Consider the following 24428-nt stretch of genomic DNA (forward strand, 5'->3'; position numbering starts at 1 on the left):
GGAGTCTTGGTTGACCACAAACTTCACATGAGCCAACAGTGTGACGCGGCAGCTAAAAAAGCCAATGCAATTCTGGGCTGCATCAATAGGAGTATAGCATCTAGATCAAGGGAAGTAATAGTGCCACTGTATTCTGCTCTGGTCAGACCTCACCTGGAGTACTGTGTCCAGTTCTGGGCACCACAATTCAAGAAGGACACTGACAAACTGGACCGTGTCCAGAGGAGGGCAACCAAAATGGTCAAAGGCCTGGAAACGATGCCTTATGAGGAACGGCTAAGGGAGCTGGGCATGTTTAGCCTGGAGAAGAGGAGGTTAAGGGGTGATATGATAGCCATGTTCAAATATATAAAAGGATGTCATATAGAGGAGGGAGAAAGGTTGTTTTCTGCTGCTCCAGAGAAGCGGACACGGAGCAATGGATCCAAACTACAAGAAAGAAGATTCCACCTAAACATTAGGAAGAACTTCCTGACAGTAAGAGCTGTTTGACAGTGGAATTTGCTGCCAAGGAGTGTGGTGGAGTCTCCTTTTTTGGAGGTCTTTAAGCAGAGGCTTGACAACCATATGTCAGGAGTGCTCTGATGGTGTTTCCTGCTTGGCAGGGGGTTGGACTCGATGGCCCTTGTGGCCTCTTCCAACTCTATGATTCTATTCTATGATTCTACCCTGAGTGCCTAAAGCAGGCGCAGGCAAACTCGGCCCTCCAGATGTTTTGGGCCTATAACTCCCATCATCCCTAGCTAACAGGACCAGTGGTCAGGGGAGATGGGAGTAGTAGTCCTAAAACATCTGGAGGGCCGAGTTTGCCTATGCCTGGCCTAAAGGGTTGCTAGCTGGTCAGAAACGAATGCCCTTGGCTTACCCCTGTTCCTTTGGCCAAGGCTCGAGATGCAGGGATCTGCAGGGGAGGTTTCTCAGGTGAGGGACCACAGAAACTCCAGGTTTCTCCTCTCACCTCCCTCTCTGGGCTATCTCTACTGACATCCTCTTTTCTCCTTGCTGGCCTTGGACCCCCTGCACATTATGGGAAGCAGCTCCTTGGGTTTGTCTGCCTCTTCCCCCAGTGACCGGATTCCTTTGCCAGCCTATCCACCTGGGTCTCTGGCTGGCTGCGGCCATCTTTCCTTTGGCTCTTTTTCTGCATCCACTTTGGTGTTGCCAGCTCCATATTCTGGAGGCTTTTGCTGAATCTCCAACAGAATTCTGCCCAAAGGGGGCTAGTTTGAAAAGCTCTGGACTGTGACCCGCTCTTTCCAGGCAGACGTGAAGCCCGGAGACACCAAGGGATTCAGACAGCCCCATTTATTCCCAGGTCTCTTCTCTCGCATTGTGTAAGCAGCACTCAGCTGGGAGCCCTCCCTCCCCACCGGACGGAGTTTGCAGTTTAAAGCCAGCTTAATTTTTTGAGCCAGCAACATGTGAAAGCCAGTCAGGTGAGGGGCTCAGTCTTTCTTATTGGCGCTTCAAGGGGCCTCTAGGTGGAAGAGCTGAGATGCGAGAGAAGGACCCTCGGATGCTTCATCAGCTCTGCGCATTGCTCCATACTCCATGGACTGCTCCAAGTGTCCTGCCAGAGGCTCGAGGTCCAAGGGAGGAATGAGGGAAAATCACAAGGTAATTGTCTCCTCCCAGCTCTCTGTTTGCTTCTTTATATCTCTCTCTTCACAGACAAATGGGGGCCAACAACAAACTAGTCACTAATGTGCATGTTTCCCTGAGCAACCAAAACGAATGGACTTTTCACAGTTGGTGAAAAAGTTCTTTGTGGGGTGACCTCCCCAATGCTTTGACTCGCTGGCAGGCTGTGATGAGTCCCAGCCCATAAAACTCCATAGACAGCCGAGTCTGGAGTACCTTGGCATGAAGGCTCGGGGGTCTGCTGCAACAGCACTTTGCCAGCCCAACGGTGGCACCTCTCAGCCTCCTTCTGCTGTAGCTCAGCCACCTTGGTGAGAAGGCCACCTGCCAGGTGTGGAGAATGGAGCACCAGCCGCTGCTGAAAGGTGCTGGACAGCCTAGCAAGGTAAGCAAGCTTGCAGAGTCACAGGCGACAAGGCGGCCGTGGGCTTAGGTTTCAGGGGAAAGGCAGAAGTATTGAATCTCGTAATGCAGGAAGGGATGTGTGTGCGTTGCAGAGGCAACTGAAGTGAGGATGCAGATTTGCATACCCTGATTTTAGAGGAGATCCTTTCTAACAAACAGATGGTGGGTTGTGTGAATACTTTCATGAGGCAACTGATAATGGAAATTGCAGCATGAATTTGACAAGTATCTGCCTGACTATCTATCTACCCAGCCTTTTAGGATACAAATTCTTCTAGAGAGGCTTGCAGGTAAGATTACACTACCTTCTTAAAAGCCCCCAAATACCCTTAGAGACCATCTTGGGTGTTCAGATTGACGGGGGTGTGTGCTCTTGATAGTTCTGGTGGCACTAGCTGTGTCATCCCTCCTTCCCCACAGAGAAGGGGCATCTGGCACCTTTGTCTGGCTCCCACCCTATGCTGAAGAGGCACCGCTTCATCCTGGCCTTTGATACCTGTGAAATATGTATTTCAGGACCCACCCTATTATTCCGATTGTAAATGATTTCCAGTGATTGTAATGTTGTTGCAAGCTGTGCAGCTACCTGTTGATGAAGGCTGGCAGTAAATTTGATAGATAAATAAATAAATAAATAAATAAAGTCAACAGCATCTTTCGTACAGAGCAGTTGATGGTAGGTACCTGAGGGGGGATTTGATTTGATTGTTAAATTTCAATTTTCTACCCACTGCACTTCAACCATTTTGACACCACTGTCAGTGAGTGAGCAAATATTTATATATTGGTGACTCGTGTAGAGAATTGTCCTCTCTCTCTTAGGGTGCAGAACAGAGAAATAAAAGCGGAGTTTAATTCTGTAAGTAATAAATGGGGGTGGGGTCAGAGTCTGGAATGGCTTCCGGGGGCGTATGGCTGCAGCTACTGCTTCACCATCATTTCGGCTTTGGCGAAGGCATGTGTTGAGCTCTGATACTTGCTGCTGTTGGCAAGAGACTGATGGGCCAAGTGACCGCATTGAACTCTGTTTTGGGTGAAGAGTCTAACCAACTGTGCTGGAGCATCCATGTCCCTGAACAGACACCTCTCCCATCCCTCAGCCCCCATTTGCTTGTCTCAAGGTGGGTCAGTTTAATGTTGTGGCATGTCAGGAGTGAAGGAAAGGAAGCAGGAATGCGAAAAGCTAAGAGCATAATGAATGACAGCTCCTCATCCTGTCAAGTGATTAATTCCTCAGATAATCCATCCACATCAGCATCACAAGCAGGAAGTCACGAGGCTCTCAGCAGTGATGGGGAGGGTTCTCCTGTCTGGCTACCCTGCTCTGCACACGCAGCTTGTTGCCCGAGTGCTTGGCCATCTCCTTGTCTGCCAGCCTCGAGGTGAAGCCAAGGCCCGCTCACCGCCCAGTCTAGGACAAAAGGGAAACAACGAGGCACTGGCGGTTGTGTCCCAAGGAAGTCCTTTCCACCTTGCCCCCTCCCCCAGGACAAAGGCAAAGTCAAGAAACACAGCAGCCCCAGAGAACTATAGGGAGCAGTGGGAAAGGGCTTGTTTGTTTTCCAGTTTGGGGCTTTGATTTCCTCACGATTCAGAAAGTCCAGAGTGAGTCATGATGTAGCCAGTAACTTTGGTGTTGGGATGGTAGTTTTGTGTGTGTGCATTCCTTTGTGCTCAAGCCAGACTTGATCAGCCTGGGTCACATGCCAAGGGATTACCTGGCAAAGAGGCTATTCCTACTTGAGGACCAAGGCGGGAGGCCAATGGGCAGGTTTCCAAGTGGGGACAGATGCCAAACAGCTCCTGCCTCTGCTGCCTGGTGGAGCAGGATACCTCCATCAAACAGGGCAGCAGTTCTGTGGGCCAAATGAGGTGTCACCCGGCAAAGCTCGCTTTGAACAGTTGGGCCACTCAGCAAACACTGTTCTGCAGCAGGTTCAAACCTCATGAGCCACCCCCAAACTTGCCTGCTCTCCTCATTTTCCATTTTTTGCTAGAAATTGTTGCCTGCCACTTTTTTAAATTCACAAAGCAAGAATGCAAACTCACAAAGAGGAGAACTCTGACGGGCAAGAGTGAGCTGTGCTCAGGGATCCTGATTCTGCAACTCTTGCTAAAGGTCACAATGATTGTCTTGTTGGATCAGGTAGCAGCTAGTCAGGTCCTGTGTGCTTTGCCAGGATTCTAGCGACCTGCAAGCATCTGAAGTTTGTTGGTGCTGACCTTGGGAAGCTGAACTGCATTAAGGAAAAGGAAGGCCAACACCTCTGTAGTGCTGGGAAAGATCCAAGGCAGGTGGGGAATGGAGAAGCTGAATCCTAGAATCCTAGAATTGTAGAGTTGGAAGGGACCACGAGGGTCATCTAGCCCAACCCCCTGCAAGGCAGGAATGTTTTGTCCAATGGGCATGGGAGTAGCCAGGATTTTTGTTGGGGGGCAGGACTTTCTATTGTTTTACTTGATCTGGGGGGGGGGGTTAGCTGCCCCCTGCCCCTCATTGGCTATGCCCATGCCAACGGGGGACTCAAACCCACAACCTGAGATTAAGAGTCTCATACCCCACAGACTGAGCTATCCTGCCTCTGCTTTAAAATGCAAGAGGAAGAGAAGAAGACAGCTGGATGGGGCACCTGGAAGCAGAGGCAGCACAAGGAGCAGAAACCCACAGGCCAAAGGGCAATGCCAGACCTGCTGTTCAGCGGGTGACCAATTGCTGCCACTGTGCCATGCAATCAATGCTGCTTGCTTGTGTTTGTTGTTAATTCATTGGTATGCTTCTTAATTAATTGCTTGATTCAGTTTATAAACCATCTGTTCATATTTATTATGCTTGACTCCAGTGTGAGTACAAATCCGCTTCTCCCTTAGTTCAGAACTGTGGGTGTTACAGGTAGTCCAGCATCAGCCCACCTCTGCGGCAGCCTTTCTGCTGGAGAGGAGGGTGGAATAAAATGCCTGCCCTCTGGGCCTGAGGGAAGCCTTCCCCAACCTGTTGCCCTCCAGATATTTTGGACTTCCACTGTCATCCGCCTCAGCATCATACAGCCATGTTGGTTGGCTGGGGCTGATAGGACTGCTAATCCATAACATCTGCAGAGCTTGGCAAAGGCTGCTTAGATGTCAGTTATAATCTGCAAAAGTGAGAGATCCCATTCTCTGAAGGAAGGCTCTTGGGATGAGAGGTTGTGGGGGAAGGATCCAGTCTGTTCCAAGTAGCATGACTCTCTGGACCATGAGGGTCTCTGGCTTCTTTCTCTAGCTCCCGACTTGGACGCTCCTTTTGGCTGTTTGTGCGGCAGGAATCGGAGGCACCTTTCAATATGGGTACAATGTTTCAGTCATCAATGCACCCACCGAGGTGAGATGCTGTTTTTATCTCTTTTCTATTGCTGGAGATGGGAGGGTTACTCTACACTATTCTCTGACCTATCAAAGGCTTGGAGCAAAGTTGCCTGTTGCTTTCGTAAACCTCTTCCCCAGAAACACTTCTTATCAAGCCATGAGGATAAATAAAAAGCTGTCAGGTTGTCGGCAGGACGCACCATCGTTCAAATATCTGCATCATGCAGATGACTCATGCAGTCCAAACTAAGTGAACACTCCACCCCAGATTTGTGTCAAGGAACGGGGGCCACTTGCCCTCCCCAGATACAGGGGGGCTTTGTCCCTCTCCCTTCCCTCAGGGCTACTTTGGCTGCCATCATTGGGCAGGAGGCCACAAGGGCCAACCAGAAGAATCTCCTCCTTCCAGTCCTGCCTCGCCCCAATTGCCCCTGAGGATGGGGAGACTGGCCAAGAGCTGGTGATGGCTCCATTGTGCTGTCATAAATCGACAGTAAGGCTATAGATCGCAACACTGAGCAAGTCTGGAGGGAGGCAGGCGGCTGCCCTCGCCCATCATCAGCTGATTCCCTTTCTGATTAAAGAGTGCAATCTTGATTTACCAAAACATTTCATGCATTTTAAAAATAATTAAAACAAAGTAACCATGGAGAGATAAAAGCACAAGACTGAAAAAAGAGGGAGACAAACAGGCCGATGTCTCATGGATTGAGAGCCTGGGGGTGCTGCACGGATAGCGAGAGTTCAGAGGATGCCGGTATATTTTGGTCTGTGGAAGAGAAAGTGGCCTGCCCTTCGCCTCACCATGACCCAGCGTTCAGAAAGAGGGATTCCCCCTCCCAGACTCTTGAGTGAGACAATGAAGCATCTCTTAGAGGGCAACCAGTGCCTGTGTGTAGTGGCAGTGGCAGGGGAGCATAGTTGGGGACATGGTCAGGAATCGGCACCGGGGGGCCTCTGCTGGCCCTGTGAATCTGGGAAAGCCAAGCCCCACACCTCCCCACTTTCCCTCTCACCAGCCTCTCTGGTTTCATGGTGGCCTGGCAATGGGAATATGACTGTCCTTCAATAAGAGGGTTAGGCAGCTGTTACCATGGAAACAGAGCCGCCTCTCTCTGCATAGAGAGGAACAGAGGCAAGGTGCCCACAGCCTTGAAGAGTGGCAGTGGCTCAGTGAATGGAGCACTGGGTGTGATTGCCCTAGCAAGTCCTAGAGGCTCTGCCAAGTCATTGATCAGTTGTTCACCAACAAATGTAAGCATTACCATGTCCTGACTCCTGCTGCTACTTCCTGCTCCTTGCTGTTAGGGTACACCCCCTGCAAGGTTTCTACCTCACACTGTAAATCTCCTTTTCAGACTAACAAGATGCCCCACAGCCTGCCCAAGTCCATAAGTTAGAGGGTGGGAGGGGGCGAGGACCACAAAACCCCTGAGCACCTGCCAATTTATTTAGAAGAATTTATAAACTACTTTTTAAAAGCCTAAGCAGTATACATGAAAACAATACAAGCAATTATCAATATACAAACAAAATAAGCAAAATTTAAAAACAAGTGAACACAACTAGTCTTGCTAGGTTTGCTTGAGCAATTTTTTAGCTGGGTGTTTGCCTCATATGAAGACACAAGGAGCCTCAAAGCACAGGTACTAGTTCCTCAAAATGTGAGGTGAACATTGTATGGTCCTTGTAAGAGTTCAAGGTCCATGGACTAAATTGCCGAGAGGCACCTGGGGTCGGGGAGCAACCCCTCAAGTAAACTCTGCATTCACCAGGCCCTGGCTTGCTCTCTCTCTCCTGTGGCATTTGCTACAAAAAGGCTGTTGTGTAGCTGGGCAAGGAAAGAGATGCTTCTGGTCAAGGTGGGAGGCTTTGGATTAGATGGGCCAAGCCCTGGATAACTCCATGTCAGGCTGCAAGGAGATGGCGGTGTAAAGGGGATGCTGCTCACCCACGAGGTCCCACTTTCCTGGCCCAATTAATTCCTGCCTGGAATCAGGCCAACCAGCCACCATGCGCTGGGTCTGGGTCTCAAGGCAAAGAGGCAGAAGGGCTTGCTGCCCCTGGAGAAGAGGAGTTGGCCGTTAGCAGCAGCAGCAGCAGCGCTAAATGATCTCTCCACTTTGTCCTTCCAGCACATCCACAAGTTCCTCAATGACACCTGGCAGAGGCGTTACCAGGCAGAGCTCAGTTCCAGCATGCTGACCCTCCTCTGGTCCACCATTGCTTCCATTTTCTCCCTGGGAGGGCTCTTTGGGGCTCACCTTGGAGGCAGCCTGGCCATCCGCCTGGGCAGGTGAGCAAGATGGAAGAGCACACGCTTCTGGCTTCTGCAGAAGAAGCTTCACTCTTCTGCAGGATGCTTCTTATCATAAGAAGAAAAATGGTTGTATTGCTTTCTTTATTTTTTTGCATTGCTTAATCCGAAAGAAGTGAGGCCATGTACGCAGTCCCCAACTTAATTTCCCCTGCATAACAACCCTGTGAGGCTGGGCTGAAAGAGTGAGACTTGCCCAAGAATAACCAGGACATTGACTGAGTGGGTCTTTCAGCTCATCTTCCAGCACTCAAAGCCAAGCACAACCCTGTCAGCAAAAATAGGAGTGTTGGGGGCGGGGCGGGGAGTCTCCAGAGGGGTGACTTTCCATTGTGTGGTTTAGTGGGAAAGAGGCCCTTGTGGATTCCAACCAGCTTATCTAAGATGTTTAAATTTGCCTGTTTCTCTTGGAGGACCTTGAACGCTGTGCCCACTTTGTCCAGGAGCCCGTCAGGGTCTGTGACAAAAAATTCTCTGTCCCTCAAGGGTGCAATCCTGTTACCCTCCTCCTTTGCAGGAAAGGAGCTCTTTTAATGAACAACTTTATTGCCATCCTGGCCGCCATCCTCATGGGAATTAGCTTTCCAGCCGGATTGTATGAATTGCTGATTGTTGGGAGATTTCTGATTGGTATGAACACAGGTAACACTCAGCTTTGCACCTGGTGGGATTTCAGGGGCATTAAGGGCACATGTGGGATATGTTTGTGCACCTGTGACTTCATCAATGATCAGCTAGTGGTCTTACTTTGTGTGGGCACATCCTACTGCAAAGGGCCTTTATGTAGCTTTATTTTGTGAACCTTTGCTTTCTTTTCCTGGTGGTGTTGTTGAGGCTGAACACCCTGTGACACCACTAGCAACCTATAATGAAAGGCCACCTGCAGCCCCTGAGGGTCCCCTGTGTGTGGATCCTGCAATGAAGAAGGGAGGCCACTGATTTCCTCTTCCATTTCCAGGCATCGGCCTCTGTGTGCAGCCTCTCTACATAGGCGAGGCTGCCCCTAAGCACCTGCGAGGCGCTATGGTCATGGGCAGCTCCATCTTCCTGACAGGGGGGATTCTAACAGGACAGGTTATTGGCTTAAGGTGAGTGCCGGGGCCCTCATCACCCAGAGGGGGCTGCTCAGCTCAGGCCTGGCTTGTTGTCCCAGGATCAGAATGGAGCTGGCAGCCCCTTGTCTCAGCATTGTCTGTTCTTCCTGCAGGGAGTTACTTGGCGGAGAGGCCTACTGGCATTTCCTGCTCTCAAGCAGCTGCTTCCCAGCCTTCATCCAACTCTTGACCCTACCCTGGTTTCCAGAAAGTCCCCGGTTTCTCTTCATTGACCAAGGGGATGAGTTGAAATGCATCAAAGGTGAAGTCTGCCCTTCAGCATCCACTGCTCCTTGCTTCCCCCACCCCCTCGCTCTCAGCCCCAGACGCCCTGCTCCCCAAAAGGTTACTTACCTCCCCAGAGAGGCTTTTAGCCACGGGGGAATGTTCAGGGAGGAAGGAGAGGATATATTGTTTAATTATATCCTTCCCAACTTGTGTTAACAAGTTCTATAATATAGAAGAGTAACATTCCCCCTTTTAAAAATTGCACAGCAGATAACGTCTTTGCCAGGCTTGCATAAGCCTCTAAAATAAGTTTCCTGGTAATTCCCCTTTATTCCCTCTTAAAAGAATAGACACGACACAGTCTTGTATAAAAGTATATAAAATAGTTTACTCACATTCTGTTCACAGACGTTTTCCAGAAGGCAGACTTAGGTTACAAAATATATACATGTGGAATCTATCCCATAAGGAGATAGAGATGTTGCTTCTTAGAATCATAGAATCATAGAGTTGGAAGAGACCACAAGGGCCATCGAGTCTAACCCCCTGCCAAGCAGGAAACACCATCAGAGCACTCCTGACATACGGTTGTCAAGCCTCTGCTTAAAGAGGAGTGCTTTGAGGAATGGAGTCAGAGAGAGAGATGGGTGCCTCCCCTGTGCTATTTTGTTACCTGCACAGGTGAGGTCACGCCCACCTCTGGTGACATGTAGAGGAAGTTTGTCCCAGCCCAGGAGGAAACAGGAAGTTCTGACTGGCTGGCCTAGACACCCCCTTTTATGTCCACTCTAGGAATGTTGTATTTGACTACTCTGTATTTCACACCCCACAAGCCACTGCTGGTTGTTTCCTTCTGCTCCAAAGAGTTGTGTGTCCAAGGACTTGGTGTGGGGCCTTGGGCAAGCCAGTTTGTGCCCAGTCCAGGTGCACCTGTGAAGTAGCCAGCCCGACTCCTCTCCCATTGGGTGGTTGGTTTCTATGATCCAAACTTCAAGGCCCCTTGCCTGTCTCTCTCTTGAGCTGCAGCAGCTCTTGGCAGCCTCACGAAGATCTCCTGCGCTCAAAGGCCCACTTGGGCCCTAAAAGCTCTCCTCTATCCTTCCCAGCAATGAAACGGTTCCATGGCCCTTTGAACTACCAGGCAGAAATGGAGGACATCCAGAAGGAGCGCTTTGCGCTTGGTGGTGAGGCAGCCAAGAAACCCTGGCAACTCTTCACTGACCGCAGCATCCGATGGCAGCTCATCACCATCATCCTCTTGACAATGGGCCAGCAGCTCAGCGGGATCAATGCGGTGAGTACCAGGACTGAGCCACTCCCCACTCAGGAGAAGAGCAGCTCTCCATTAGGCATCGCTCATTTGCCTGCTGCCTAGTTTCCCCCCTGCCATGCAAGGACATGCATTGACACTCCAAGCAAACATCAGCCAACTTGGAAATGGCTTAGCTGCTGGCAGTGACGTAGCGTGGGTTGTCAGCACCCGGGGCAAGGCAAGTAATTTGCGCCCCCTAACCCGTGGATTTGCGCCCTCTAACCCTAACCCCCAGATGTTGCGCCCGGTGCGGCCGGCCCCCCCTGCACCCCCCACGCTACGCCACTGGCTGCTGGGACGTCTCTAAGAGATTCCTGGCAGCTGTCACCTTGAGGAAATGATGAGTATGGTTAGGTCAGGGGTAGGCAACCTAAGGTCCATGGGCCGGATGCGGCCCAATCGCCTTCTCAGTCTGGCCCGTGGATGGTCCAGGAATTGTTGTGTTTTTACATGAGTAGAATGTGTGCTTTTATTTAAAATGCATCTCTGGGTTATTTGTGGGGCATAGGAATTCGTTCATTTTTATCCCCCCCCCCCAAATATAGTCTGGCCCACCACATGGTCTGAGGCATGGTGGACCGGCCCACAGCTGAAAAAGGTTGCTGACCCCGGGTTAGGTGCTCTGTTCTCTGACAGAACTACAGTTCCCAGGATTCCTTGGCTGGGAGCTGAGAGACTGAAGGTGGTGCGGAGCTGGCTCAGTGTAGATGTGTCCAAACAAAGGGCACACATGTGAAAGAACATTTATTCCCATTGTTAGCACAACAGGGAAATGTGCATTGGGCTCAAAGGTGGACTGGGAAGGGGGCAAAATGTCAGCCTTTTTAGGAACTGGGGTGACAGGGAAGTGTCTGAATGTCACTCACTATGAGAGAAACTCCAACCCATCCTTTGTTCCGAAGCAACTGTCAGAACCAGAGTGGGATTGTTTATCTGCCAGTTTCATGTCCAAGTCCAGCTTTCCATTTTACATACCCAAGCTGGCTGGCTGATCTGCTTCTTAAACTGAACTTTGCCTGGTCCAGTTGTCTATGAAGAGCAAAGCTAATGTCAGCCAGGCCCCCCCCCCCACTGTTCCCCTCCATGTGCTCTCCCTTGCACTGGACTTCAGCAGTGAGGGCATGGCTGGTGGCACTCTTGACCAGCCCTTTCACAGCCAGCTCACTTTCCTGTGAAGATTGGAGGGCGACCCTCCCAGGGAGGAATGCAGAGCTTCCAGGCCCCCATAGTGGGCAAGGTATGCACACCAGTTTTTAGAAGGTGGTAACATTAAGCAGTTCCTTTTCTTTTCTTAGCCAGGTAAGATACCTACCCAAATTAACTCTGCACAGGCCACGTTGCCTGGGCTGTGCCTGCTTTGCCTGGTGATTTGCCTCCCATGCATTATGTTTTTGGTATTTACTCACAGATTTACTTCTATGCAAGTTATGTATTTGAGGAAGCTGGGATCCCCCGAGAAAACATTCCTTACGTGACCCTTGGCACTGGGGCTTGTGAGTGCCTCACTGCCCTCACCTGCGTAAGTGATGAGTGTTCCAATTGCGCCCATCTGAATTTCTGAGGCAAGAAAGAGAATCCTCCTTGCTGCTGAGTGAGTGAATGCTTTTCTCTACTTTTCGCAGGGCTTGCTCATTGAGTCTATGGGGAGAAGGGTCCTGATCCTGGGAGGCTACTCCCTGATGACCTTGTGGTGCATAGTGCTGACTTTTTCCCTGACGTACCAGGTAGGCTGGGTAGTCTTGTTCAGAACACATGTGGGCCAGCTGCAATCCAGCTTTTCAACATGATGCCTGCTCATGTGGTGTGCATGGGTGCTGAATCTTGATGAGCAAGGCACCATGAGAGGAGTCACTGAAGGCCAGCAGGTCTCAGGAGTCTTCTGCGCAGCAGGAGGGAAGCCAGGAGAGACAGCACGCTGCACTTGGCCCCTCTGCTATTGGATTCCCACCCCCGGCTTGGCCCTGATCCCCTTCAGGGTGGTTACATGAGGGAGGGGCATGGTGGCTGCAGCCAGTGCCAAGCCTTCCCATGTGCTCTCTCTTCCCCAGGTGTACTCGTGGGCACCCTACCTGAGCATGGCCTGCATATTTGCCTTCATCTTGAGTTTTGGGCTTGGACCAGGTACCTCTTCCCAGTGATGAATTTGGGGCGGCCACTGCGTGTGCCCTCAACTACCAGTTGTTGGATTTTAAGTTGGGGACTTTTGGAGCCACAGGGTTTTACCAACAGGCAGAGCGGGGCTACCAACAGGATGCTGCAAAAGCTAAGCAGGCTGCTTGAAGGCACTGAAACAGCCCACCTGCTGAGGGCAAGTGCAGGAAATGCATGGAGGCATCCTAAGTCCCCAAGAAGAACCAGGTTGCTGGACAAGGCCTCCTGTTCCCATGGTGGCCAGCTAGCTGCCTCTTCCGGGAAGCCCTAAGCAGGATATGAGGACAACAACCCTCTCCCACTTGCGTTTCCCATCAACTGTTCCTCAAGATTAAGCACCATTGGATTCTCCCAGAAGCTCAGGGCAGGCATGAAGGGGATGGGAAGCATCCTAGGTCAAGAGGTGGAGCTGTTATTAGGTGCATTCTCTCCATTTTATGGGCATCAGATACTACTATTCTGTACTGACGTGCCTTCCCTCCATAGACCCAAGGATGACAATAGTTGCCATGCTTTAAAAGAAGAGGGAGTTGCCACAACTGTCCGTTTGTTCTTAGCATATGGCTCTGTAGCCAGATTCCAACAAAACCTAGCTGCTAGCCTCCCCCTCAAAGACATGCAAGCAGCTTCCTAATCTAGGAAGGGAAATCGTTTCATTTTCTGTTGATTGAAATACTCCCCCAGCATAGCACCACTTTTTTTGAAAATTGGTTTGCAGGTGGGGTGACAAACACTTTGACCACAGAATTATTCACCCAGTCTTCGCGCCCAGCTGCTTACATGATTGCAGGCTCGGTGAGCTGGCTCAGCTTCTTCACTATCGGGATGCTCTTCCCCTTCATTGTGGTAGGTAAACTGGCAGTTTGTAGCCACCCAACCTCTCCTGCAAGACACCACTCAGGGGGACTCATCAGGAGATGGTGCTGCTGTGCCCGTTGCCCTGGTTTTTGCATTTGACATTTGTTGTTTTTATTATTATATTCCTAGCTGGGCTTCTGTCCACTTTCACATCAAAAAGGGGGCTCATAAATGTTGATATAAAATAGAGGGAACCCCAGAGAGCACCCTTCTCTATTGTCATCCTCATCATCATCCCCACCGCCTGACATCAATGCAAAATGAACTGAAGCTGGCCTCTGATGAGACAGCACCAAACCCTGGCTGGGCTCTCTCAGCAGCACCCCTGGCTGCCCCTTTTCAGTAAAGCCTGAGAAAGACGGTTCACCTCTTAGTGCAATTGGAGGCAATTCTGTATGATGAGCTGCCCTTGAATCAGAGAGGTGCCTCATGCACGAGGGACAAATCTTCACTAATTCCTTTCCAGCTCTTAATACCTTTAGAAGCAACCCCCTGCGAACGGAGCTGAGAAGTACATGAATGAGCAGAAACAGCTGCCAGTAAAACAGCCTGTTCAGCCCAGAAATGCATCATGTTTTCTAAGCCTTTAATGACCTTGATTTAGAACTTGCCTCCCCAAAAAATGAAAAGGGAAAAATGCATCTAATTCAAATTCCTAGAATTTCTAAGATGTGCAATGATTCCAAGTTCACTAAGCAGGAGAGATTTCTAGCCAGTGATAGCGGATGCAAGAATTCAAATGACCAGCTTAAGCAGATAAAGCCACTCCAGGTGGGGGTTGGGGTGTTGCTCATGGTCCAGGATCTCCTTCTGAGGCATGCTGGATCAGGCCAAAGGAGCCCCTCTAGCACAGCATCCTGCTCTCACAGTGGCTGGCCAGATGCAGCCTCTCTGGGGAAGGCTGCAAGCAGGGCCCAAATACAACTAGTGATGATGGAGGTAACTTGTAGCCATTGAGAGAGAAATTCATGGAGAAGGCTGAGCCATCCAGCAGTGCCTGGAGGGGCACAGAAGGTGTCCCCCCCCCCACGTGACATGCTTTCTTTTTCCTTCTTCCAGAAAGGCCTCAAGCAGTACTGCTTCATTGTGTTTTTGCTAGAATGCTGCTTGGTTGTCATTTTCATCTCCTTTGTTATTCCTGAGACAAAGAACAAAACCTTCCTGGAAATTAAGAGAGAGTTCCACAAGCTCAACTTTGGTAGAAGCAAGGAACAAGAGGGAGAACTGTGCGAGAGACAACATCTTAGCAATGAGTTCTAAAGGGTGGGACACAGCTGTGAGGCGCAGGACCTTGCCAGCTGCGCCAGGGAACACTCATACCAACCGCCTCTGCTAGCAGGCCAACCGTTGCTCCCCAACACTAGCAAACCCCCCCCCCCCCGGCTACAGAGAAGTAGGCTGTTCTTGCTGCCAGGACTTTGTTCTCCCCCCACCCTGTCCCTCCTTAAACACATTTTGTATCCTGTACAAGGACTCAGTTCAATAAAGTCAGCTGTTCATCTAAGTGACTGTCTTTACTGCTGAGCCACAAAGCTGTGAGATGCAGCCTGGCAAAATCATGGTAGGACAACCAAATGAAAGGTGACCAGCTCAGCAAGGAAAGCATCTCGGGGGCTAAGATACCTAGTGGGCATCTTTTGTGACGGAGTATTTGGAGGAGGGGGGGGAGGAATGGTGCCCAGGGAAATATAAACAGAGACCTCACCCTTTACACCCGCTTCAATGTAACCTTTCTGGTACTTTTAACATTCAGAACTGGACATGCTAAACAGTAAGTTGCTTAAGTGCCAGAAGATCTGGTTTCCTCACAACTTCTACAAGCCTCACCTAGTTTGTATCACTCCCTGTCTTTCCCTGTGCTGCATTTCACAGAACAGTCTTAGACCAACTCAGCCCTCACCAGATCAAGACAGCATGTCACCATCTAGCCTAACCTCATTTCTTTAAAATTCTAAACTGAAGTGTATCCAGAGGCCACACATTTATTTTGATTTATAAGCTTGGGAGCTCAAAACAACACATAACATGCATTTCCCAGACATAAGCAGGGCTAAATTAGGCAGTTCCTAAGTATGGCCTCATCCAAAGCAGGGTCTCTGCACTCAAGTGTTTATCGGAGAGCATCTTGACAATGGAGCAGTGAGATGTTTTCCACAGGTTGAGGAGCAGGTATCATGCCCATTCTCTTCCATGTCATGCCAAAGAATGCACTGCACCGTGGCCTCATTGCTTTGAGTTGCCTATCAAACATTCAGATGGGAACCACTCATCCTAGGAAATACTGTGAGGTCAGGAAGGGATTTTCTTCTTCTTCAGCTTTTCTTCTAGGTTTGCAAAATATTTCATTTTGGCTAGATATTTTTTGGCTTCTTGAAGATCATCTGCAATTAAACAAAGAAAAAGCAAATTTGTACTTGTGATGGGATGATGAGCTGCTTGTGCGTAAAATCCAAGTCCCTCAGAGTTTGGTTAAGTCCGCAAACCTCTGTCTGTAACGGAGCCCCTTAAGCATGGCTCCGTCAGTCGCTGGCAGATTCCGACAGTGGTTGCTTTCGGAATCTCTTCCAACATAAAAGCTCCTTAACGGAAACACGTCTTCTGGACTCTCTGCGTGACAGTTTCCGGCAAGGAGTGGGTGTCCCTACAGGAGGTCCTGAAACCTCCCCACTGTTTTCGCTGGAAGTGTCTCTGAGCCATCCCTCCTGCTCACTTCCCCTCGGCTCACCTCCTCTCCCCCTGCTGGTTCCCTCTTCAGCTGCTGAGTCTCTCCCAACCTGCGTGAGCCCTTCCACCTCCCTTCCTTCCGATGGCAGTTCCCTGACAGTACTCACAGAATCACAGAATCATAGAGTTGGAAGAGACCACAAGGGCCATCGAGTCGAACCCCCTGCCAAGCAGGAAACACCATCAGAGCACTCCTGACATATGGTTGTCAAGCCTCTGCTTAAAGACCTCCAAAGTAGGAGACTCCACCACACTCCTTGGCAGCAAATTCCACTGTCAAACAGCTCTTACTGTCAGGAAGTTCTTCCTAATGTTTAGGTGGAATCTTCTTTCTTGTAGTTTGGATCCATTGCTCCGTGTCCGCTTCTCTGGAGCAGCAGAAAACAACCTTTCTCCCTCCTCTATGTGACATCCTTTTATATATTTGAACATGGCTATCATATCACCCCTTAACCTCCTCTTCTCCAGGCTACACATGCCCAGCTCCCTTAGCCGTTCCTCATAAGGCATCGTTTCCAGGCCTTTGACCATTTTGGTTGCCCTCCTCTGGACACGTTCCAGTTTGTCAGTGTCCTTCTTGAATTGTGGTGCCCAGAACTGGACACAGTACTCCAGGTGAGGTCTGACCAGAGCAGAATACAGTGGCACTATTACTTCCCTTGATCCAGTGGGAACTTTGCTCCCAGCACTGAGAAATGGCTACACCATCAGAATCAGCACACTCCTGGCATTCAGGAACCTAAAGAACAGCAGGTTTTTGCAATATGTCAGTCAAGTGACTTCAAGAAAGTAGGCTGCTCTGCTGCTGGGCCATCCTGCAGAACTTAGTACTAATATCTCCTAACAGGACTAACCATTGTGTGCCTTAAGATCAATGTCTGTAGAGAAATGAGCCTCAATAAAACCAGTAAATGCATTCTATTTCTGAACAGCTCAGCTTTCCTTGAAAGGTAGGCTTTAAGCAAGTCCTTACAATCCAGAATGGCTTTTGATGAGCACTCAGCCCTGTAAGCCATGTGGATGGCACGTGCCACATGCAGCTGGGAGCACAAGAGGTCATTTGCAAGCAGGTCACACCCCAAAGAAAGTAGGAAGGAAATACTCCTACCATGTTCAAACGCTCTGCTCACATCCTTAATCAGCTCCTCTTGTTTAGCTGGAAGGGAAAGAAGAGGGCATTGATTTCATTTAAGACAAAGCTGTTATCTACATGTGCCTTCACCCCTGTTCATGAGATGTCATGACCATGGATACTGTCCTTAGGAGGGCAAATGTTAAAGCAGCCTTCCGGGCCCATTGTCCTTACTGTTCTGGATTATAATTCCCATCATGCCCACCTATGAACCATGTTGTCTTGGAAGAATGCTCTATTGAGTCAGGAAGCAGCAGATGTCTTATTGAAAGTCTAGCCACACCCACAAAGGGATTTTTCCAAAATGTCTCTAGAAATGAGAAAGTGCTCTCTGATTCATCTCATCTGTGACTGAGCTCACTCCATGTCAAGCACAGCACAACCCCCCCCCCTTCAGTTCTTCCTTGTTGTACTTGCCCTTGACAAAGGGGAAATTGCTTGGGCTCCAGTGGAAAATATATTGCAAATCTGAGCTTTTAGTCTTTCTAGAAACGACACCGTAAGCCACTTGCTATAGTTTCTGCATAGAATTGGGTACTGGTATTGTGCTTCTTAGGGACGTGGGTGGCGCTGTGGGTTAAACCACAGAGCCTAGGACTTGCTGATCAGAAGGTCGGCGGTTCGAATCCCCACGACGGGGTGAGCTTCCGTTGCTTGGTCCCTGCTTCTGCCCACCTAGCAGTTCGAAAGCACAAAAAGTGCAAGTAGATAAATAGGTACCGCTCTGGTGGGAAGGTAAAGGGCGTTTCCGTGCCCTGCTCTGGTTCTCCAGAAGCGGCTTAGTCCTGCTGGCCACATGACCCGGAAGCTGTACGCTGGCTCCCTCGGCCAATAAAGTGAGATGAGCGCCGCAACCCCAGAGTCGGTCATGACTGGACCTAAAGGTCAGGGGTCCCTTTACCTTTATTGTGCTCCTTCAACACAGCTGGCTAGAATTATTTAGACATGGACACTCAAACTAGAATGTAACTGAATGGGACTGACTTCAGAGTTCAGATGCACTGGATTGCACACTGAGTGGTTAAGAACAAGGCTTTGCATTATTGATGCCCATAGTTATGTACTGATCCGTTTTTACACTTCAATGAAGATCAGCTAATGCATCCTCACACAGCTGTATTGAACGTCAAGATCAGGAACTTTCCCCAATCTACACTCCCAACCCTCAGAAACTCTCAATCCTATCAAGGGGGCGTGGGGAAATGACAGATATAGCACCTGTTGTGCCCAAGCGGCCTGCCCAGAAGTAATAGCAGCAGCTTCTGTGAGTGGGACACTTAAACTGAGGAAAGGAAGAAAGAGTTAAGATGCAAATGAACACCCACAGGGGAACCTAAATTCAAAAAAAGCTCATTTGTTAGGATTTGAAGCAGAGAGACAGGAGTCGTGTGTTTTTTCATCAACAGGGTGACCTTTGAGGTGGCTTTATAATTCTAAATACTGCTTCATGTTGTTCTGTGGAGGTTTTCATTACTGTGCTTTCACTCCTTGATAGATTCCCACCCCTCACCCCACTGAAAGACAGCATAGACACCTCTTCAGGCACAATTCTCCATCTTACCTGCAATAAAGTTTTCCATCTCTTCTATTTTAGCATCGCTGTTTGCATCTGACAGCTTCTCGTTAATTTCCATGATTTCTGAGAGAAACTCAGGGTCTGCCTCAGTGTCTGTTCCTTTCTCCAGCTCTACTCCATTCAACTCCAGCTAGAAAAGAATGATAATGGCTTTTAAGAATTTCCTCACTTCACTCTGAAGGCAGCCTGTGAACCATGAGAATTGATCAGCACCTGTTGATGCAAAAGGCAGTAGCTACTTCCTATGGAAAGCTGAGGTAGACTGGAGCATGGAGATGCAATGCCACTGCTGGGCTGGAGATTCACTCTGGTTGGCTGCAGGTACAGCTAGCCTGAGGAGGGTGGGTTCAGCACTTTGGGAGGGAAAAAGAAAAGGAATCGAGAGTTGGTATTCTTGGCGCTCAGCTGGATAGGTGGATAACCTTTTGGCTGTTTGTGTAACATCCACCCTAAGGGAAAGATCTACAGCCAGAGAAATGAGTCTTTGAACTGAGTGTCAGATTTAAAGACAGTGGAGTATACAGACAAATGAGAACTGGGAAGCTGAATTTGAGAAAGGAAAAGTGGAGTTGTGAGGGAACACTCCACTTAGGTTTCAGTTCAGCAAGAAGGGGATAGATCTTCTGGAGACAACTAATCCCAAACCAGTCAGGAGGGGTGTGGTGATCCCCTGGTCTGTCATACTAATAGAGGAGCCTCAGGAGTGTGATTTATAGAAGGCTGGGAAGTCAAGAAAAAGTACCAACTTGTGAAGAAATCATCCATAAAAATGAATGCTTTAGCTTAAGTGCTACTTTTATTTCAAACTGCTCTAGTAATTAATAATACAGGCTGCTTCAAAGAATGGCAAAGGGAAATTTCTAGATTTGTCTAGCAGGGGAAGAAACTGAGAATAAAGTATAAAATTCTGATAGAAGCTAAAGAAAGAGGTGGGTTCTCGCTGCCAAACTTACTTTATATTATGACACTGCTTGTTTATGTTGGTTAAAAACTTGGATACTGTTGAACAATATTCAGTTAAATTTGGAGGGGTACAATATTAAATTTGGTTGGCATGTATGCTTTTGGTATGGTAAAGCTAAAATTTTTAAGAACTTTTTGAACCATGCAATTAGGAAGAATTTATATAGGGTATGGAGGACACATAAAAATCTGCTAGAAAGGAAAACACCCTTGTGGCTCTTGCCTATGGAAGCAATCTCACTGAAAAGACTGAATATGGGTCAACAGTGGACAACATACAGAGACCTTTTGGACATTTTAGATCAAGAGGTAAAATTGAAGAAACTAGAAGACATCAGAAACCAGGTGATGGACTGGCTACATTACCCGCCTACTGAACGAAGTGTTTAAGTAAGATAAGCAGTGTGGATTTATGGACCAAAGTTCCAGATCTGAAAGGGAACCAGTAGAAAATAGAGGAAAATTAATTTCTAGGATGCATAAGAGTTTGTTATAATGGGAAACAAATGATGACTTGGTAAAATCTGCTATGATTCATTGGGCAAGGGATGTAGGACATAATACAGAATTGAGCCTCTGGAAAAACTGGAAAACTGGTTTGAAATTTACAGTATGTTATGCTTTGAAATATGTGAAAATGATTTATAGAAGGTATCTGGCACTAAGTTAGCAAATATGTATAAGTCAGAATCAGGTACCTTCTGTCAAGAAACAGAAGGTACATTTTATCATATGTGGTGAACATGCAAAGCAGCTAAAGGTTTTTGGGAGATGATACGTAATGAGAAGTGGCGGCAGGAGGGACACGTCCCTCCTTAGTCTTTCTTTAATGAAGCAGCTTACTGTCAACCAACATCCTCTTCTTTTCTAAACTGTCCTTATCATCTCCCTCCCAGCCTGTCCTTGTCCAGGGGCCAAACTAGGCTTTATTTCACCTGGGTCAAAGACCCCACTTGGCATCCCCCATGTGCATTTGTGTACACAAACACACAGGCTGGGAGACTCAATGGAATCCCTCTGGAGGCTTCATCTGTAGCTAGGGGTCTGCATTCTCCCCTTTGCTTCATAGAATCATAGAGTTGGAAGAGGCCACAAGGGCCATCGAGTCCAACCTCCTGCCAAGCAGGAAACACCATCAGAGCACTCCTGACATATGGTTGTCAAGCCTCTGCTTAAAGACCTCCAAAAAAGGAGACTCCACCACACTCCTTGGCAGCAACTTCCACTGTCAAACAGCTCTTACTGTCAGGAAGTTCTTCCTAATGTTTAGGTGGAATCTTCTTTCTTGTAGTTTGGATCCATTGCTCCGTGTCCGCTTCTCTGGAGCAGCAGAAAACAACCTTTCTCCCTCCTCTATGTGACATCCTTTTATATATTTGAATATGGCTATCATATCGCCCCTTAACCTCCTCTTCTCCAGGCTAAACATGCCCAGCTTTGATTGGCCTTTGACCTGAGCCAGCAGGGCTTTGCTTCTCACATGGGTGGTGTGAGGCACTTTGGCCACGTGTGAGTGTGTCATCCTGTGGAACTCAGTGTTGGGATACTGCCAGGGAGACAAAGTCCATCATGGCCCCAAGCCGTCTGCCGGACGATCCATCGATCTCCCGTAGGCACGCAGTATCAGCAATTAGCGACATGAGTTTCTAGAAAATATCTTGCCACATTCCAGAGCTCATGCACACTCTATCAGCAGATAATGCACAGCAAAATTCGCACTCAGGAGAGCATTATTTACAAGTTTTATTCAGCGTTGATCAGAGTAAAGAAAGACATGACTGCCTGCATCAGTGTCTCCGACACAGAGAGAAAACGAAAGCAATAGGAAACATAAACATCCTGTGAACAGGAAATACGCAGACTCTGTGACTCACAGCCTGCTCCCTTTTAAGGTGGAACGGAAATATCCTAACATCCTCCCCCCTCTCCGTGTAACCCAATTGCAACCTTTGTACGTAAACCTTAAGTTGTTCTCTGTTAACAACCTAGACAACAGATCAGCAGGAATCAAATAGCGGGCTATGCGCTTCAGAGCTTTCCAATCCTGAACAGTAGGATTGTTGGCATGTCTGCTAAGCAGGTTACAGCTTACAGCTATGTCAGGTCTTGAGCATCTAGCAATGAAATTCAACTTGCCTAGAATGCATCTGTACAGCGTAGTGTAAGAAAATGTTTCAGCAGTACTGTCTACCTGGTAACCTGTCACCATCGGTGTGTCTGCTGGGTTTGCATCAACCAAATTCAACCTGGTTAAAACATCAGCAATTTTCTGTGTTTGGTGTACCAGAAAATTACCTGCTTGGTCCCTCTCCACCTGCAGAGAAAGATAGTTGGATACCTCACCAAGATCCTTCATGTCAAAGTGCTCCTTCAGCTGAGCTAGGGTGCTTTGATAAAAAGCCTGATTCTTCCAAAACATCAGAAGATCATCAACAAAACATAAACAACACAGTTTGTTTTGCCCCTCCTCCTTGACAAACACACATGGATCAGCTTTACCCTGGTGAAAACCTAGAGAAAGCAACGTCTCAGTGAGTTTTGTGTTCCAACACCTGGCACTCTGCTTGAGACCATATAAGGATTTCCGCAGTTTACAGACCATTCCCTTCTGTATCTGCATTCCATCAGGTGGAAGCATAAAATGCTCCTCCCCCAAAATCCCGTACAAAAAAGCTGTATTAATGTCATGATGGGAAACATGCAGTATCTCTTCCGCAGCAATCTTGAGCATCAGCCGAATGCTCTCATATTTGACTGTGGGGGAGTAGGTCTCGTGGTAATCCTGTCCTGGTACCTGTGAAAAACCTCTGGCAACCAATCTGGCTTTGTGTCTGACTACCTTGCCATTCTGGTCTGTCTTGGCCTTGAAGACCCATTTGCTGCCAACCAGTCTCATTCCTGGGACTACTGGTACCAGTTCCCAAGTTTGGTTCCTGTTCAAGGAATCAACTTCAGCCTTCATGGCATTAAGCCAAGGCTCAGCATCTTTAGAGGTTAACTCCTGAACCTCTTTGAAGCTTGAAGGTTCCCACACCTTCTCTGAGCTACTAAGAACAGCAGTTGCCGTCTTAGCAAACTCATCAGCAAATCTCTTTGGAGGTCTGCCTTTCGTGGCTCTCTCAGATCTGCGTACTAGACGCAAGTCTTCTGGACTCATCTCCTCTTTCTTAGGAGAAAAGTGACCGATGGTGAACAGTGGTTCTTCCAGTTCATTGTCAGACGCATCAGATGGTCTGACTGAGGCCTTTGCGCTCTTGTAGTCTGCTGTGTCATCACTGTCAATGACACCAGCAGCAGCGCCGCCCACTGAACTGGAATCTGAACTCTGATCATCATCATCATCCTCAGCTTCCTCAACATTATCTGCTTTCTTCACATCACCTTCATCCTCCTCTGGGTAACTCTGGAAAATTCCCACATTTCCCCCCCCACTTAGGATTGTATTCAACACTCTTTGTGAACTTAATGGACCCTGTATGCACCTTTTTCGTACCCCATGAACAAACCATGTGCCCCATGCTTCCCAAGCTTGTTGCTCTGTGGGGTGTGTACCCACATGTCAGAACCAAAGATTCTCATGTGCTTGATGTTGGGTTTCTTACCAAACATCTTCTCATAACGAAAACGAAAGCAATAGGAAACATAAACAGGAAATACGCAGACTCTGTGACTCACAGCCTGCTCCCTTTTAAGGTGGAACGGAAATATCCTAACACACAGCAGGTATCTTACCAGGTACAGCCCACGGCTCAGGGGGCTCAGGAGCGTCCGGTAGGCTTTGTTAGCCAGAGAAGAGTGTTGCTTGGAAAAATTCTGCTCCGCCTGTTGAAAGAGCATTGGGAGATCAGCTCACCAGTACTCCTGAGCCAACACTGGGAGAAAAGCACAGCGAACCCAAACCACTGTGTTTACCTTACACTTTAACTTTACTCTGACTCGCTTGCACAAGAGGTATAATGCCTTTACGGATCTGCTCCCTCCCATGACAAGAGAGGGTGGCAGAAGGGAAGGAGGCACCCGGCCGAGGCCTTGCATATGAGAGCGGAGGGACGCCCCCTCCCTAAATAGCCATGGGGGGTCTTTCTAGGACGTCTGCGAGGGCCCCCCCCGGGGTGGGTGGGCGAGGGGCGGCCTGCCCGCCTGACCTGAGGTCTCCGGCTGAAGAAGTCGGGGTGCAGCGCTCGCTGCAGGCTCCGGAAGCGCTGCTGGACGAGGCCCACGTCCACCTGGAAGCTGCGCTCGCTGCAGGCGAAGGAGAGAGAGAGAGAGTGAGGCGGGGGCGCGGAGGGAGACCCCGCCCGGCCCAGCGCCCTCGCCCGCCCGCCCGCCCGGCCACGCACCATCCCAGGAGGCGGAAGAGGTCGGCGCGGGGCTCGGGGGGCTGCAGCGCCCGGCACGAAGGGCAGAAGAAGCGCGGCGGCGGCGAGGCGGGCGGCAGAGCCAGGCCGCAGCTCCAGCACGACGCTGGAGACGGCGGCGAGGACGAGGAGGGCGAGGGCCAGGCGGCGGCGGCGGCCCAGGGGGGCGCCCGGGGGTCGAGGAGGCGTCGCGGCGCCGCCGCCGCCGCCCAGCGAAGCCTCCTGCTCAGCGCGTCCCACCTCATCCGGCCCGGACTACAACTCCCGGCGGGCCCTGCGCGCCGGCTCGCCCGCGGTTGGCTCAGGCCCGTGACGTAGGCCTCCGGG

The 24428-nt window shown here is 49.3% G+C and overlaps 2 protein-coding genes and 1 long non-coding RNA gene across 6 annotated transcripts in view; 1 reads left to right on the top strand and 2 right to left on the bottom strand.

Annotated features, from left to right (window-relative positions):
• Positions 1-1373: 1373 nt before the first annotated feature.
• LOC310694027 (solute carrier family 2, facilitated glucose transporter member 11-like) lies at positions 1374-14852 on the top strand. Of its 4 annotated transcripts, none has more exons than XM_083476719.1 (12): positions 1374-1617; positions 5306-5404; positions 7524-7684; positions 8223-8347; positions 8664-8793; positions 8913-9061; positions 10134-10321; positions 11748-11858; positions 11962-12063; positions 12388-12460; positions 13209-13336; positions 14408-14852. In XM_083476719.1, the coding sequence occupies exons 1-12, from the start codon at positions 1552-1554 to the stop codon at positions 14606-14608; spliced, it is 1533 nt and encodes a 510-aa protein (XP_083332845.1). In that variant the 5' UTR covers positions 1374-1551; the 3' UTR covers positions 14609-14852. The 4 variants fall into 4 exon arrangements, with proteins under 4 accessions (XP_083332845.1, XP_083332846.1, XP_083332847.1 ...); XM_083476720.1 differs by lacking the exon at positions 1374-1617 and adding an exon at positions 1653-2026; XM_083476721.1 differs by lacking the exon at positions 1374-1617 and adding an exon at positions 2204-2336.
• The window catches only part of LOC310694062, a 243112-nt gene continuing 229265 nt past the window's right edge, over positions 10582-24428 (bottom strand). The window contains exon 3 of the long non-coding RNA XR_014519511.1: positions 10582-10628. This is a non-coding gene — a long non-coding RNA (uncharacterized lncRNA). The remainder of the gene's footprint in view (positions 10629-24428) is intronic.
• HSCB (HscB mitochondrial iron-sulfur cluster cochaperone) lies at positions 15311-24394 on the bottom strand. Its single transcript, XM_083476760.1, has 6 exons — positions 24084-24394; positions 23889-23985; positions 23476-23565; positions 18766-18910; positions 17181-17228; positions 15311-15729 (listed from the first exon to the last, which is right to left on the bottom strand). The coding sequence occupies exons 1-6, from the start codon at positions 24344-24346 to the stop codon at positions 15638-15640; spliced, it is 735 nt and encodes a 244-aa protein (XP_083332886.1). The 5' UTR covers positions 24347-24394; the 3' UTR covers positions 15311-15637.

Source organism: Podarcis liolepis (assembly GCF_965112155.1).
Source record: "Podarcis liolepis genome assembly, chromosome: 15".
Classification (NCBI taxonomy): Eukaryota; Metazoa; Chordata; class Lepidosauria; order Squamata; family Lacertidae; genus Podarcis; species Podarcis liolepis.